The 17,102-nt window shown below is 42.8% G+C and overlaps 1 protein-coding gene across 4 annotated transcripts in view; it reads right to left on the reverse strand.

The window, feature by feature from the left end:
* Positions 1–17,102, reverse strand: part of LOC118662526 (desmocollin-3-like) — a 43,461-nt gene that overhangs the window by 24,795 nt on the left and 1,564 nt on the right. For all 4 annotated transcript variants that reach the window (XM_036320993.1, XM_036320990.1, XM_036320992.1 and 1 more), the window contains exons 2-7: positions 10,866–10,950; positions 8,509–8,708; positions 6,588–6,707; positions 3,152–3,307; positions 1,804–1,948; positions 749–915 (exon numbers count right to left, since the gene is read on the reverse strand). In XM_036320993.1, coding sequence (XP_036176886.1) covers positions 749–915; positions 1,804–1,948; positions 3,152–3,307; positions 6,588–6,707; positions 8,509–8,708; positions 10,866–10,950 — 873 coding nt within the window. The remainder of the gene's footprint in view (positions 1–748; positions 916–1,803; positions 1,949–3,151; positions 3,308–6,587; positions 6,708–8,508; positions 8,709–10,865; positions 10,951–17,102) is intronic.

Raw genomic sequence — 17,102 nt, forward strand, 5'->3', positions numbered from 1 at the left:
CGGTCTCTTTTTTTTTAGTTTTATTCATTTCAAACTGGCCAGATCAGACCCGCGGGCCGTAGTTTGCCCACGGCTGATATAGGCTAACAAAATCAAGTCAATCAATCTTTCTGACTGTCACATTTCTCCTTATAGTTTGAATGTAATACTTGTCCAAACAGGAAATTACAAAAATCAAATAAAATTATGCATAAAGAATTTGAATATAGAGTAATATATATATATCACAATATGCTATTACTAGTATCCAAATAGTATTGCATATTTTTAACAAATCTGACCTCCATTAATCCTTCCTAGATAAAAAGTACATAACACTTTCAACAATCAAATTTAAAAAAGAAAAAAAAACATATCTCTAACTGGATAGGGATCAGGGTAAGGGCTATCCTCAGGAGTTAAACAAAACAAATTGTCCTTTCCAAGAATTGCATCCTTGGCTGAGCTAGAACCCACTAGACACACACAAGAAAAAAATACTGATAATAATCACTTTCATAAGAAATAGATTTTGTTCCCACACCTTCTAAATACCAGCTGACCTGTATTTCTATTCCTTATGGCTTCTCCTACTTCAAGAAATAGAAGTCATATATAACACAGGTAACACGGCCAGGAATTCTTACTATCTTATTCCGAAATAAAACAAAATTAGAATTCAATCCAAGGAACAGCCAAGTACAGTGATGGGGAAGAAGAGGGGCCTCGGCCCCTGGCAGAAAGACATCCCGCAGAGCGAGGAGGCTACCTCTCTGTCCAGATACTGCGCCACCATGGTGATGGTGCCCGTGGCGGGATGCACAGCGAAGAGCCCGGGCGACCTGGGCGTCTGCTCCAAAATGCTGTACTTCAGGCGCGTGTGCATCGTGTCGGGCTCATCTCTGTCTGTGGCACAAACCACCCCCACAGTGGTACCTGATGTAAAAAAAAAGAGTATTTAGTTTCTAGCATTGTTAAGTATGCTTAGGGGTATCTGCACTTTTTGAGTTTTAACAATGATGGTGGAAATAATAAGGTCGTAGTTTTAAGAGAAGAAACAGTAGAAATAAGAGCTTTAAAAAACTGTATCACCAGTGGCTGTCATTCAACACCTCCCTAAATAAAACCTAATACAAATATCTATATTGACTTTAGTTTTATTGTACATTCTTCCCTGCATGTCCTCTGCTTGGAGGTGAGAATAATGATAAACCCACATAATAATAAGATGAAATAAAGTATATAAACCAAATACGGTACATAGCTTGAATAACTTGTCATCTGCCTTTAGAAGTAATTGGTATCATATTGTTAACACAAAAAACTCCTACAATATCCTCTAAGATACTCATTGTTTGTGTTTGATGGGATTAAATATATTCTGTGAATAGATACTGGTTCAATATCATCTTGGTATGATTGGCCTTAAATATAAAAAACTCAGTATCTCAAAAAATGTACACAAACATATTTAACATAATATATTTTACTCTTAAATGTATCATAAAGTCTGAAGGGAAACGGCTATTCTAGGTCTAATATGGATAGATTTAACTGAATGAAAGACCTGAACTATTCTACCGCATAAAGGAGCTTTAATAAAACTGAAAAGAAACAATTGACTGAGAAAATATTTGCAAGGTGACAAGTTAATATCCTTAATATGTAAAGAACACTTTTAGGTAGGTTAATAAATAATTAGGCAACATACAAACACCAGAGGAAAGAAAAGAACAAAGGAAATGAACATACATTTCATAAAAGAATAATACAAATGGCCAACGAAAACACTCACAAAAAAGTTCCCCCAAAATATCGCCTTACCGAGTCTACTACTTTCTGGAACTTCAAACTTATAAACTTGCTCCGTGAAAACGGGGTGGTTGTCATTCTCATCCTCCACTCGGATGGGCAGCGGGAGAGGTAAGTCGGCCGAGTACCCGTCTGCAGTTGACGCATAGGCAATGAGCTGGGAAACAGGAGAAGCGAGGTCAGTGCCCGTTGATAGAAGATTCTAGCATTCTAGCGAGAGAGAACACTACACTCTGTCCACTGCCTACCTTACAAATATTCTCAAGAATAAACCACTTAATTTCTATTCAGTGCTTTTTTAATCATCAAAGTATCAATGGAAAAACGCTTTAAATAAAGCATTTGGTAGAAATGTCTACACTTCAAATAAAGTTTCAGAGTACAGTGAAGTCATATAGATTAGACTGAGAAGTTAAAGGTGAATAAGAGGCTTGGGTTATAGTCTGTATTCACTCCATAATTAGAAAACTGTGCTGGAGAAGACAAACTCAGGGGAATGGGAAAAATCCCTATTTCACCCACATAAAGCAGTGGTTTCCAGTCTTGACACTACCACGCCCTTGTACTGTTTTACCTCATAGATCACATATTTTAAGAGTTTTTCTAACAAAATCCATTGACCAGTTTCTGTGTTGCTATGTAATTAAAGGCATTTTAATGCCAAATAGAATGTATTTTGATTCAGCGTGTGATTACAACACTGAGTTGATCATTTTTTAACCAAAAACTAAGAAATGTCATGTGGTGGACATCAGTCATGTTTGTTCACCCAGATCTCTTCCTTCTTCTAGGAAGAACATCCCTTTTTTTATGGGGAATCATAGTCCTTGCACCACATGAATGACCACATGACCCCACAGCACTTACCCTGTTACACTGAAAACTGTCTGAGTTATTCCCCAGGGTCTGTAAGCTCATCCATATCAGAATGCTGGCTTATTTACCTTGTTTGTGTTTAGTCTCTGACTTTTGCTTTCGTAGCTAGTACTCAGACATGATCAGCGAGCTTACAAGTGGAAGGAAGACAAGAGAAGTGGTTAGAGCAGAAGAGGAAAGACCATGGCCATGTCCCGGAGAGAGGAAACCGTACCCCGACCAGAGAGAGGGCTGTATCTCCTGAGCAAAAACAACTCCTGGGAACTTACTGGAATTTACATTCAAATACAATTAAAGCTGTTTGCTTCGTTTTGATCAACAACAGAAGTTGACATAAAAAGTAGAAAGTATTCCAAAATATTGCATAATTTATCTCTTTACTTTCATGCCCTCTAAGAAGAGAATGCAAGAAGACAGGAAAGAGTAGAGTATCAAAAGAAACAGTTTAACCGTTTAAAGTCACGTATATCAATAAAACTCCTACATCAAAAACATCATATTCTTCACGATCCACTGGCCGAGTACAATACAGATTTCCAGTGTCTTTTTCTATGAAAAACAAATTTAAAGGTTCTTGGTCAACTCCACGCCCACTTATTGCATAGAAGACGGTATAGTTCTGTGCTGCATCGGATTGGACCTAAGAAGAAAAAGATAGACGTAAAAAGTTAAATTCTGTTAAAACGCTAGTGTTTGAAAAAGGCAGCTTATGTGTTTATATTGTCATTTTAAAGAGACAACTTTACTAAAACAATCACTCGTCACTTCATCAACACACAAAGCAGTAAAAGCATTTGGCAAAAGATTTTTTTTTTTTAACTGCACAAATTTAATGAAAACAATGTTCAACACAAACAGAAACCAAAGAAAATCTACTTACAAGCAATAGGCATAATTTTATATTTTGTGATTTGGCAAAGATAGAAAAGAAGAGTAATACCGGTAGTTGGCAAGAGTGAGGCAACCTGGGACTCTCATGTATGGTGAAGGGAATGCCAATTGGAATGTCCCTTAGGAGGGGAACTGACAAAAATGGAAAGAATGAGCTGTGAGAATAAACAGGGAAGACTTTGTGGTGGAGGGAACAGGAAGTGCAACAGGACAGGGTGGGATTGTGCCTGGGTGTTCAGAGCAGCAACAAGGCCACTGTGGCTGCAGGAACTGGGGAAGGAGAAGGAGATGGAGGGGAATGCAGTAATAATGGGGCCTTTTTCTTGGAGATGAAGAGATAATATCTGATTTATATTTTTAAAAGATAATCCTATATAATAAAGAGGTAATATGCAAATTGACCATCACATCCTCGCACAAGATGGCCGCCCCCATGCGGTCAAAGATGGCCATCACAAGATGGCCAGCAGGGGAGGGCAGCTGGAGGAGACCAGGCCTGCAGAGGAGGGGAGTTAGGGGTGACTGGGCTGGCAGGGGAGGGCAATTGGAGGGGACTAGGCCTGCAGGAGAGGGCAGTTGGGGGCAACTGGTCCAGCAGGGGAGCAGTTGGTTGATCAGGCTGACAGGCAGAAGTGGTTAGGGACAATCAGGCAGGCAGGCAGGTGAGCGGTTGGGAGCCAGCAGTCCCAGATTGTGAGAGGGATGTCTGACTGCTGGTTTAGAGTCTAAACCAGCAGTCGGACATCCCCTGAGGGGTCCCAGATTGGAGAGGGTGCAGGCTGGGCTGAGGGACACTCCTCCCCCCCCCCCCCCCCGCACGAATTTTGTGCACCGGGCCTCTAGCACTTGATAATTGTTAAAACTAGACTTGGATAGATGCAGAGGGAAGAAACAGGAAGACCATTTAGAAAGTTACTGCAATAATTCAGGGGCAAGTGATAGTTTGCTAGGCTAGCACAGTAGCAGCAGAGGTGGTGACAAGTGGTTAGATTCTGGATATAATTTGAAGATACAGCCAACAGCATTGGCCAGTGGGTTGGAGGCGTGGTACAAAGACAGAAGCTGAGGATGACAGCATCTCAGAGGGTGCTAATATCCCTTAATGTCTACTTAGTAGATGAATGGATAAAAAAGCTGTCCTTGTCCTGACCAACCAGTGTGGCTCAGTTGGTTGGAGCATAGTCCTAAACACCAAAAGGTGTCAAGTGTGACTCCAGGTCAGGGCACATACCCAGGTTACGTGTTTGATTCCCCGTGGGGTGCGTATGGGAGGCAAACAACCAATGTTTCACTTTCTCTCCTTCTCTCTTCCTTCCTCTCTTTGGGGGGGAAAAAAAAAAACCAGCAGTACATTTACACAATAAAATACTACTCAGCCATAAAAAAAGAAGGAAATCTTACCTTCTGCAGTGGCATAAATGGACCTGGAGAGTATTATGCTAAGTGAAATAAGCCAGTCAGAGAACGACAAGTACCCTGTGATTTCACTCATATGTAGAATCTAATGAACTAACAAACACAACAGAAACAGACTTACGGATACAGAGAACAGACTGACAGCTAAAAAGGTGCTTGGGGGGCTGGATGAAAAGATGAAGGGATTAAGCAAATAAATAAATAAATAAATACCTCATACACAGACAACGGTATAGTGGATTACCAGAGAAAAAAGGGGATGGGGAAAGGAGAGTAAAGAGGGGATAAATGGTAACAGAAGAAGACTTGACTTTGGGTAGTGAACACACAATACAATATGCAGATGATGTATTATAGAACTGTACATTTGAAACCTATTTAATTTTATTAACCAACTAAAGGCCCGGTGCACAAAATTCATGCACAGGGTATTGGGGCGGGGCAGGTCTCCCTCAGCCCAGCCTGCACCCTCTCCAATCCGGTACTGCTGGCTCCTAACTGCTCACCTGCCTGCCTGCCTGATCGCCCCTAACCACTCTGTCTGCCTGCCTGATCGCCCCCAACTGCCTCTGCCTGCTGGCCTGTTCCCCTGCTGACCTGATCGCCCTAACTGTTCCCCTGCCAGCCTGATTGCCCATTACCGCCTCTGCCTGCTGGCCTGATGCCCCTAACTGCTCTCCTGCTGACCTGATTGCCCCTAACTGCTCCCCTGCCGGCCTGATCCCCCCCTAACTGAGCCCCTGCTGGCCTGATCACCCCTAACTGCCTCTGCCTGCCTGCCTGATCTCACCACTAACTGCTCCACTGCCAGCCTGATCACGCCCCTAACTGCTTGCTCCCCTGCCGGCCTGCTCTCCCCTAACTGCCTCTGCCTTGGCCCCCGCCATCGTGGCTTTGTCCAGGAGGACTTCAGACATCTGGAAGACATCCGGTTGATCCAGTCTAATTAGCATATTACCCTTTTATTAGTATAGATGTCACCCATTAAAATCAATAAATTTTTTTAAAAAGAAAATAATCAAAAAATAATGGAACACAATGAAATATGCCGATGATGTATCATAGAATTGTATATTTGAAACCTATATAATTTTATTAAACAATGCCACTCCAATAAGTTTAATTAAAAAAATAATATTCCTCCCAAAAAATCTTTGTTAAACTGTATTAGAAGTGATGGCCAAACACAAAGCTGCCCTAAAGAAAGACATTTCTCTGTCTCCCTTGCTTTTAAGCATGGCCACATGAAAAGATCGTCTCTAACTGTTCGCCTGCCTGCCTGCCTAATCACCCCTAACCACTCTTCCTGCCTGCCTGATCGCCCCTAACCGTCTCTGCCTCGGCCTCCGCCACAGCAGCTTCATCTGGAAGGACGTCTGGAATGACGTCTGGAAGGTCATTCGGCTGTCCAGTCTAATTAGCATATTATGCTTTTATTATTATAGATTTTATTGATTTTTTCTCACTTTACTCACTTTTATTAGACTTCATGACTTTATTAATATCTTCAATCAAACCTGGTTTTTTTTAAAACATTTAAAGAGTTATTAAATTTGAATAAAACAGGCTTTTGGAATTAAAAGATGCCCAGTCAGAAGTAATGCAAAACCTACCTGTTGAAGAAACAGAGGGAAAGGGCCCAAGGAATTCTCCTGCATGGAGCAGGGGATGGGCGCCCACCGCCTCTTGGATCGCCGGAGCACCGTTTCTTTAGCGTGTCTTTTCCTCAGCACCTGCATTTAGAGAAAGAAAATTAATAAACAAAAGCATCACAACCCACTTTGTGGTAAGATAATAAACAGCCCATACACCTGACACCTCCCTGGAGGGTCAGTCTCAAGAATTTCCACACAGAAGCTAAAGGCCAGATAAGAAGGACTTTTCCTTAGGAGGGTAAGAGAGAGTGTATGCAGGTGGTAAAGGTTTCATACACAAGAGAATCTCCTGGTGCACACCTTCCTAACACTGACCACCGCTTCAGTTAGCAGAAGCATCACTGTCTCCTTAGTTCTTTTTAAATATATTTTTATTGATTTTAGAGAGGAAGAGGGAGGGATAGAGAGATAGAAACATCAATGATGAGAGAGAATCATTGATCAGCTGCCTCCTGCATGCCCCCCACGGGGGATCGAGCCCACAACCCAGGTATGTGCCCTTGGCTGGAAGCAAACCTGGTACCCTTCAGTCCACAGGCTGACACTCTATCCATTGAGCCAAACCGGCTAAGGCTCCCTTAGTTCCTGTGCAGCTCTCACTTGTTCTTTCTGCTAAAGCCTCATACTCTCAGGTGAACCAGAGCAAAAGAAAAAGAATATACCTCATTGCCTGACCACTCCCTCTGCCCTGCTGTAGCCATATGTGACTATTTAAGTGTAAATTAATTAGAAGTAAGTAGAATATAAAAGTCCACCCTTCGGTTACACGCCACATGCCCACTGCTCGGCAGCCATTAGTGTTGGGCTGCCATGGCAGACAGTCCCATGGGATTTCCATCACTGCAGAGTTCCATGGGATGTTACAGTGATTTCCATCTCATTTCGTGCACAGCAAAGAAGACCTTTTATTTCCTGAGAATTAATTAATTTTATTAAACACTTATTAAAGTGCAAAGCCGATACTTAAATTAACTCTATCACTAACACACTTTACATCGATGAGTCGTAACCCAGTCTAAACCTTTCATCCTTTCTGTGACTACTCCATTCCTCAGGCTGTGCACTAGAACGGCAGTGAGGGATCCCCTGGGCGGGGGCCAATGCCAGGCCATGCATACTCTTTTCCTACTTATCAAGCTCCAGGCTTCCATCCTATCTAACGCCAGAACCACCGTGGGTGCTGGAAGCCAGCCTCATAGTCACTGAGAACCAAAGCGTTTAGCATTAATGTCACATACACTATGGACTACGGATGGGTCAGGTACTACCAACACTATCAGCAAAAAGGGGGTCAATTCATGCCCTCAAACAACCGCAGGTAAATTGTTTGCACTAATAAAAAACTGAATGTTGCCTGGCCGGCGTTGCTCAGTGGTTGAGCGTCAACCTAGGAACCAGGAGGTCACAGTTCAATTCTCAGTCAAGGCACATGCCCGGGTTGCGGGCTCGATCCCCAGTGGGGATATGCAGGAGGCAGTTATTCAATGATTCTCTCTCATCATTGATGTTCTATCTCTCTCTCTCCCTCCCTCTGCCTTCCTCTCTGAAATTAATAAAAATCTTTTTAATAAATAACTCAAAATGTTGCAATAGAGGGTAAGCCAAATTCCCCCCGGCTCACAAAAGCAATTACTTGGGCTTTAGCAGTGGAAGAAGTCTTCACAGAGGAGGTGCCATTTAGATTCCACAAAGCAAAATCCCGGTTTTAGCAGTGCTAAGAAAGGGGAGAGGGGAGAGGGGAAGGGGAAGTACACACAAGGTAAGGAAAAAGGAGAGGAAAAAATCCTATGTATCCTTTGGTCCTCTTTGCGATTTAAAAACTATGTATATTTAAATGAAAAGAAAGACGTGCCTGAAAATATCAATGCACTTTCCATACCTTTTTCTGAGGCTCCAGGAGCACATTAATCTCCTTTTGTGTCTGTTTCTTTGTGTCGGAAAGCCAAATGGTGAATGATCTCCTCCCATCAGATAACACAACAGCACTGGCCGTGTAGACAGACCCGTCACGGAGAACTCTGAAGTCAGGGTCGCTGGACTGGATGAGGTCCGCAGACCTGAGGCACTCGCCGAAATTCACTGTGAGTAAAAATGTGCATGTTGTAAAGTAGAAATGCATGCAAACAGAAAAAAATGTGGCAAAATGATTTCTACAGTCGTCTCCAAAACCAGGAGGCAGAAATAGACCAATCACCATACATGTAACAAATATCTTACGCAGTCTCTTTACATGTGTATTTTTAAAGGGATAATTTTCTTTCAGCTAAAAAAACAGTCCTGATTGGATATTTGTATGAAGGAGGGGGCTTTAAGATTTCCTGTGCTTCTCAAAGGCTATGAAAGGGTTCTTCCTATGAAAGGGGTGTGTGTACTGCAGGCATGACAAAGCTGAGCTACAGGCCCACACACACCTGAATCAATAAACAGACGCTCACTTGACTATGAGTCTTTTACGACAGTCTTCAGCCTACACAGCCAGCCAGGCAGTGTATGAGTTAGGAAAACAGTCAAGTAAGGAAAACAGTCAACTTTACCTTTGAATTCTTCCCATGGGCACTTCTCTGTCACACTCCCCTCAGCCCCCCACCACCCCCCTCCCCCACCCCCAGAGCTCACAGTCCTCTGTGTTCATAGTTTTGCAAAACTCCCCACCAAAAGGCCACATGGGGTCTTCTTTCTCTGGAAATGTTGCCCTCTAATAAAGAGTAAGCAAATATAAGTATCACTTTAAGTGTTTTGATACTTATATCAAAATATCAAATCCACCCCGTTCTTTAACTGGCTGCCTTCACAGAACCACGCTGGTAAACGAGTACTCACTGAAGTGGGAACCTCACAGAGAATCCACGCTGCCCATGCATCCTGTTCTCTCTCACCCCAATCAGGGGCGAGCGTTCAGTCAGAAAGAAGTGCCCGTCTTCAGGAGCAATGACCTCTTTCTCTCTTCTTCGCATGTTTAGCACAGCGACAAGCTCCCGTCTCTTTCCCAAGAGGAACACCCCTGGCCACTCTCTACAGTAGCTCCTTTCTTTATCTCCATAGGAATAACAGTGGCATCCTATATAATAAAAGCCTAATATGCTAAGTGTCTGGTCATCCGTTCAACCAATTAAAGCATAATATGCTAACGATATGCTAAGGCTGCTCAACCGCTCGCTATCATGTGCACTTACCACCAGAGGGCAGACGCTCCGACCAGGTTAGTTTGCTTGTGGGGTCCGGCCCATCAGGACGGAGTGAGATGGGCCAGACATGCCCTGAGGCCCTCCCACGGCCCCTCCCCAGCTGGCCAAACTCGTGCATTTGACCCCTAGGGGGATGTCAGAGAGCTAGTTTCTGCTGGATCCCCCAGGCCAGGCTGAGGGACCCCACAGGTGCACGAATTCATGCACAGGGCCTCTAGTTCGTTTAATAAAAGTAAATGAGGCACTATAACCAGAAATGGTGCACTTTGTTGAAAAACTATTTGGTATCTCTGGGAAGAGCTATATCTTTTTTTAAGACATTATGACATGCCTGGCTGGCATGCCTCAGTGGTTGAGAATCGACCTATGAACCAGGAGGTCACAGTTTGATTCCTGATCAGGGCACATGCCTGGGTTGCAGGCTTGATCCTCAGTATGGGCTGTGCAGGAGGCAGCTGATCAATGCTTCTCTCATCATTGATGTTTCTATCTCTCCCTCTCTCTCCTTTCCTCTCTGAAATCAATAAAATATATTTTTTAAAAAACCTATCATGACACTTTCCTCCAATATTCCCTGTACCACGGAGAAAGTCGGCCTGGGCCGAGCTTCCCTGATGCTGGGAACGTCTGAGGCTCCCGAACTCCTCAGCATGCAAAGGGCTAAGTTCTGTGTTGAATGGAGTGGCTCCCCTTGCCATGCTCCCGGAGGCAGCCCCAGCATTGATAACCCTGCCCTGATCGCTCAGCGCCCTACCTGTCCTTCTCCAGGCTGCAGTCCTACAGCGATGCAGGGCTTTCTACATGTAAGTCTTCATGTAATTGTTAGACCCTCGAAGCCTGAATGACCACAGAAACAGGGCCTGGAACCTTAGCACTCACCTCAAATTCAGTGCAGGTATAAAGAGCAGAAACATATATTTAAATTATCTTGACTTGTCTCTAATTACAAATACGCAGGCTAATTCCACAGTGCACCGATTGGGCAAGCTGCTCTTTCCAGGGTAGGTAAACCTCGTTTCTGTTCTAAAAACACCATTTTGAAATTGCTCACCTCTGCCCAGCATTTTGTCTGCCTCTAGTGTAGAAGGTGTCTGAAATATCACCTTTTTGCAGGCTTCACAAGCAAAACTGAAGACCTAGAATTTTAAAAAAAAAAAAAAAGGTTGCATGAATAAGATACAGAATAAAGAACAAGGTTCTAGTTACGCAACGTAAATAAGTTCTAGAGATGTGTCTAGCACAGTGCTTATAGTTAACAATGCTGTACTGTACACTTAATGTTAAAATAATAATAATGAGGGTGGGAGGGAACTTGTGAGTGTATTGGATATGTTTATGGCACAGATGGTGGCAATGATGTCACAGATTTATGCTTATCTAACTCACCAGGTTGTACCATTAAACATGTACAGCTTTGTGTATGTAAATCTTACCTCAATAAAGGATTTTTTAAAAAAACAATAAAACTACATGATCATCTCAACAGATGTAAAACAAGCACTTGACAAAATTCGACACCCATTTATAATGAACAAACTGGAAATAAAAGGGACCTTGTTCAACAGGAGCGAGGGCATCTACGGAAGACCTACAGCTACCATCACACTCCAGGGAGGGCTGCTTCCCTCTAACCTGAGGGGCAATCTGACGCCTGCTCTCCCGCCTCCATTCAGCACCGCCTGGAGCTCTGCCAGCCGGGGAATCACAGAAAAAACAAACTAAAGGCATCCAGGTTGGAAAAGAAGTAAACTCATCTCTATCTGCAGATGATATGACCTTATACATTGGAAATCCTAAGAAGTCCACCCAAAAACAATATTAATAATAAATGAATTGAGCACGTTTGCAGAACATAGACCAAAATACACGAGTCAATGGCATTCCTGTACGCTAGCAATAAAAAATATCTGAAACCACAAGCAAACAATGCCCTTCAAAACAGATATGTCATCTTCATACATCAGAAGACATAGTCCCAAATTACATGTATAGATGCAATACAATCTCCACCAAAATCCCAAATAGCTTTATTTTATTAATTAATTAATTTATTTATTGGAACAATTCAACATTAATTCTTGAGGAAATGCAAGGGACCCGAAGACCAAAACAAACATGGTATTAGTTATGGTGACCTCAATCCCTGTCATCTGGTTAGTTTTATTCAGCTTTCTACTCTTCCATAATTTTTTCATGATCAGCTGATCAAAATCCTTTTAGATTTTTTTATCCAGAAAACTTGCTTACTTTTATTAGCTCTAGTAGTTTGTCAAGATAGTGTTGGGTCTCCCATGAAGGTAATCCTACAGCAGGTAAAATAGCAATTAGATTTTTATCTTAATGTGTGCTTGTGAGTACCTCCAGCAGATTGCTGAAGACAGGTATAGTGACCAACCTGGGTTTGTTTCTAACTTTAAAGAGAATGTTTTTAGCATTTCACCATTAATTTTGAGTATTTCTCTTTTCCTTTCATTCACACATTCATCCATTTTAAGTAGGCTTCATTATATTCAGAAGGGTTATTCCCTTCTATCCCTAGCTTGCTCAGAATTTTTATAACGATAAAGATAGCTATCCACTTATTTTGAAAGGAACATATGTTCTCCTCTCTCTGGATATATTACTATGTTAAAATCCAATAGTAAATTTTCTAATGTGAAACCATCTTTGCACTCCTGTGATAAACCTTATAGGGCATGATAATCTTCCTGCTATTTATTTTAGTATTTTAAGTATATGTCCATAAATAAGATCAAGCTACTACTTTTCAACGTCATACAATCCTCATAAAATGAGGTAACTTTTTTCTGTTCTCTGAAATAACTTACATAAGGTACAAATTACCTGTTCCATGTAACTATGGAAGAATTCACCTGTCACAGGCCTGGGCCTGATGGATGTGAATGAAGGCGTGTGTTTGGCTTCTAATCCAATGCCTTTAATGGTTCTAAGTCTATTTACATTTTGTATACCCCCTTGAGTCAATTTTGGCAATTTGGATTTTGTAAGAAATTGCCCAACTCTGTTTTCAAATTAATTGAAATAATCTATTAATATTAGTATCTATTTTTTAAAACATTTCTCCTCTTCATAAGTATGCTTCCTTCTTACCTTAATATTGTTGGATTTGTGCCTCCCTATTTTTTACTTGCTCAATCATAGCAAGGTTTATATTTTCATAGAACTTTTGGCTTTGTTCATTCCCTCTATTGCTTGTTTATTTTTTCAATGTTCTTTCTAAACCATAAATACAGAAGACTACATATAGCATAAATAGGTATTTTTTTAAATAATAAAATGAAAACTAGAACATTCACCTTCATTGTTATGAAATAAAACATTACTATTATCTTCAAGGCCTCTTTCCAATTGCTTTTCCTCTCCTCCCCAAGAAGATACAGGTGTATTTTGCCAATTTTGGGCTTTTAAATGTATGCAGCCATGCTTGCTGTGGACACTGGGTTTCTTTGCTCAAACTATGTTTGTGAAATTTATGCATGCTGAGTATACAGCAGTAGTTCATTTTCATTGCTGTATAGTACCTCATTAGAAAGAATATGCAATTAATTCATTAATATCATTTTTAGAGGGGTGAAATTCATATATAGACTTCAGTTATTTCTTGCTTCTTGAAAGTAAAAGTGATTTGATACTATATGTGTGGGGATTGGATATGTTGTTGAAAATAAAGTAAAAAAATGTTAAGGCATAATCAGATTAGCAATGGTGAAGTACTGACCTTTAAAGATATTTTTAAAATAACTTTTATATAAAAGAGTGCCCAATAAAAACTGCAATGTTCAAAAAGGCTTTTTTACAAATTGGTCAATTATGGATTGGCTATTGGAGTTACAAAATCTCTCTTTGCATGAGAACCCTTAAGGACAACTTTAAATATCTGATTTATATAACCTAGAGTGGCAAACAACTTCAAATCAAAATATAACTATTTAAATTTTAAAAAATGATAATATAAAGTATTATCTACTGTAGTCTGGGGAAATAAATTGCCTTGGTTCATATTACAGTACTGCCCAATTTTATTAATCGTATGATACAAAGCTTATCATACAAATCATTAAATACTGATAGAAAAATCTAATGCCAAAAGGAGAGTGAAGACTAAAGATGCTACTTGAGATCGCTTCACTGTTGCATGCTGTTCAGTTTTACAGTGAATGTACAAGGTGGGCTCATAAAAGAACACCCTTTTTCATGAAGGAAAAAGAAGCTTAAGGAACTGAAATTTATGGAATGTCTTAAAAAATAAAGACATTGTCTTGACTGAGCATAATAGTTAGGAATTTTAAATACATAATTTTTTCTGTGTACCCTGCCTTCTGCAAAGTGGAAATATCGTCTTTCAAATTCTTAACATCTCAAAGGTAACCTGTAAGATTTACCTGAGTATTCTCAGGGCTGAGAGGATCCTACTAAATTTCCTTCTAACAAACTCTGGGTAAGATGGGAATCCAGTTTCATGAAAAGGATGATTAACCACAAGTCAGGTGCCATATATGGAATACCCAGTGCCAAGGGAATGACAACAGAGCCCAAAAATGTGCATGGGCTTAGAGGCATGAGTGATTCAGAAGGTGATTCAGGATCGGGCTGTATTTCAGTGTGAACAGCAACCATCTCCTTTTGAAAAGGTAGCGGATAATGCGCTGATCTAAATACATCGATCTAAATATATACTAAAACTTTGACTTCCTTATGATCATGGCTTTAACATAAATTAGTTCTCATTTACTTCCTTTATTTGCCTTAAGCTTTTTTCACTAAGGCAAAAAATAACAGGAAGTATTATACCCATTTTTATTTTAAAAAAGATGACTATGTTCATTGTTATCAAGAACAACAACAAAAAAGTCTTTCTGCTAAAGGAGTCACATTACATATTCTCTTTAATTAATGCTATAAAATCTGAAAAGGTAGAATGCCAATTTGTCAACATAGGTTTCGGGCAGAATTCATATAGTCCCAGGGGAAGGCATGGTATGCTATAAATTACAGGGGTCCTCAAACTTTTTAAACAGGGGGCCAGTTCACTGTCCCTCAGACAGGTGGAGGGCCGGACTATAGTTTAAAAAAAAAACAACTATGAACAAATTCCTATGCACACTGCACAGATCTTATTTTGAAGTAAAAAAAACAAAACCGGAACAAATACAATATTTGTATTTGCATGTGGCCCGCGGGCCGTAGTTTGAGGACCCCTGCTATAAAACAACACTTTTAATTCCTTTTGAATTAGAGCCATTTTAGCAAAAAAGTAGGTTAACTGTGTCCAATTACATACTATTTCTAATATATAATAGATAACACTGCAATTCCCAAGGCAGGTTTTATATGGTGGACAATACTGAGCACATATTTAAAAGAATCTTAGTATTTGTAACGGGGTAGAGACATCTCAGCAACTGAGCTGGTGAGAATCAGTTTTCACCATCCCCAACAGTTCCTGTTCCGCTAGGAATCTCCCCCCTTTCCTTTTTTCTTCTTTTCTTTGAGTGTGGAGGACGGGGGGGTCATGGGGAACTGTGCAGGTTACAGAGGTGAAAGGTGCAGACATGGGAGAAAAGTGCACCTGGAAAGACTCCTCCACCCAGGACACAGCTGGGGGGGCGGGGGGGGGGGGGGCTGAGGTGGACTCTCAGGGCCTTGCTGGAGATTCGCTTTGAAGAGCTCACTTCAAACACGGGACTGTTTTGCGAGCCCCATTAAGGAATCTATAAAATGAAAACTGTGCTTCTCAAGGGTGATGCCCACACATCAGGCTGAAGAGTTGCTGGCCGGATGAGTGAAAGGGAAACAGACATGGTGTGGTCAGAGGGGGTCTTAATTTACCCAACTGGACAGAGATTGGAGGTGTGTCTAAACTGGGGGTTTCACGCGAGAGTGTTCCGTATGCGCGCCCCACGATTACCATTGCAAAATCTCCAGCGATACCGTTTCATCTAACCTTCAGGAAATTATTCCCAAAGCCACCCTAGCTGCGTGTCCTATCCGGGAGCCGATGCTATCTCTGGGTTTGCAGGCATCTTCTTGCCTGGCCGCACCCCGCTCCCCCCCACCCTGCACTGGGCAGCGCCCTGCCCCGCGCCCTGCCCTCCAGCCTCCAGCGAAGAGCAGGAATCTTGGGAACAGAAACCTCCTGCGATGCTGCGCCCCATTCTCCAGCCCCCCCGTCTCCGAGCAAACACAAAACCCCGCATTCCTGCTCTGACACATAAAAGCTGGAAACGCCATCAAGTCTATCCCAAAGGAACGCAGGCTGAGAGCCGTTTCCACGGAAAAGAGCCAGGGACGTCCCAGACATGTGTGGAACAGGGCCCGGCAGGGCGATGCGCTCCTTGGCATGATTCTTCGCCCACAAATGCACCTTCAGTGGTTCTCAACCTTCTGGCCCTTTAAATACAGTTCCTCATGTTGTGACCCAACCATAAAATTATTTTCGTTGCTACTTCATCACTGTCATGTTGCTACTGTGATGAATCGTCATGTAAATATGAGATGCAGGATGGTCTTAGGCCACCCCTGTGGAAGGGTCGTTCGACCGCCAAAGGGGTCGCGACCCACAGGTTGAGAACCGCTGCTAGGGCATCGCTACTGACCCCAGATTCACAGCTCGGTCCTTCCAGGCGCGGGCAGAGCTGGGACCCTTCTCCCTGCTGGGAGGCAACAGGCCCTGCAGCCGAAGTCCAGCTGCTCCGGAGCCAGGCGGGCTCCCCCTGCGGGGCCCCATCCCACCCTCGGGGCCTGGAAGCCTCGGGTGGATCAGGAGCTCCCTTTCCCAGCAGGTCCCCCGTGCACCCCGTCTCCCCTGGAGCTCCCTATGTTTTGCCGGATGTCTCCCCAATCCTCCCACTGTCGCACCTTCCTCTCCAGGCGGACCTCGTCCTGGGTCGCGGGGTTCCCGGGCCCAGGACAAAGAGGCCCCGGGCTGGGTGTGGACAGTCCTCGCCGGGGCCAACGTGACACCCAGCCTCCCCCAGTCCCACCACCACCACCCAGACCCTCTCCCCTGGGCGCCATCCCAACTCCGCCCACCACCGACCCGACCCCCCGCCTCGCGCCCGGCACCCTCCGCCCGCACCCCCATGGGTGGCTCTCGGGGGGCGGGGGACAGTCTCAGTGAATAACTTTGGGGAGACGAACCCTGCCCGCCATTTAGCAGAGGAAACTCCACGCCCAGACCAAGAAGCATCGCTCCAGCGCCCCTGGCACTAACGCCCACTCCGGGTGGCCCCGGGGTAGGGGCAGCCCCGACCCGTCCCAGCTCTAA

Source organism: Myotis myotis, unplaced genomic scaffold (genome assembly GCF_014108235.1).
Source record: "Myotis myotis isolate mMyoMyo1 unplaced genomic scaffold, mMyoMyo1.p scaffold_m19_p_9, whole genome shotgun sequence".
NCBI lineage: Eukaryota > Metazoa > Chordata > Mammalia > Chiroptera > Vespertilionidae > Myotis > Myotis myotis.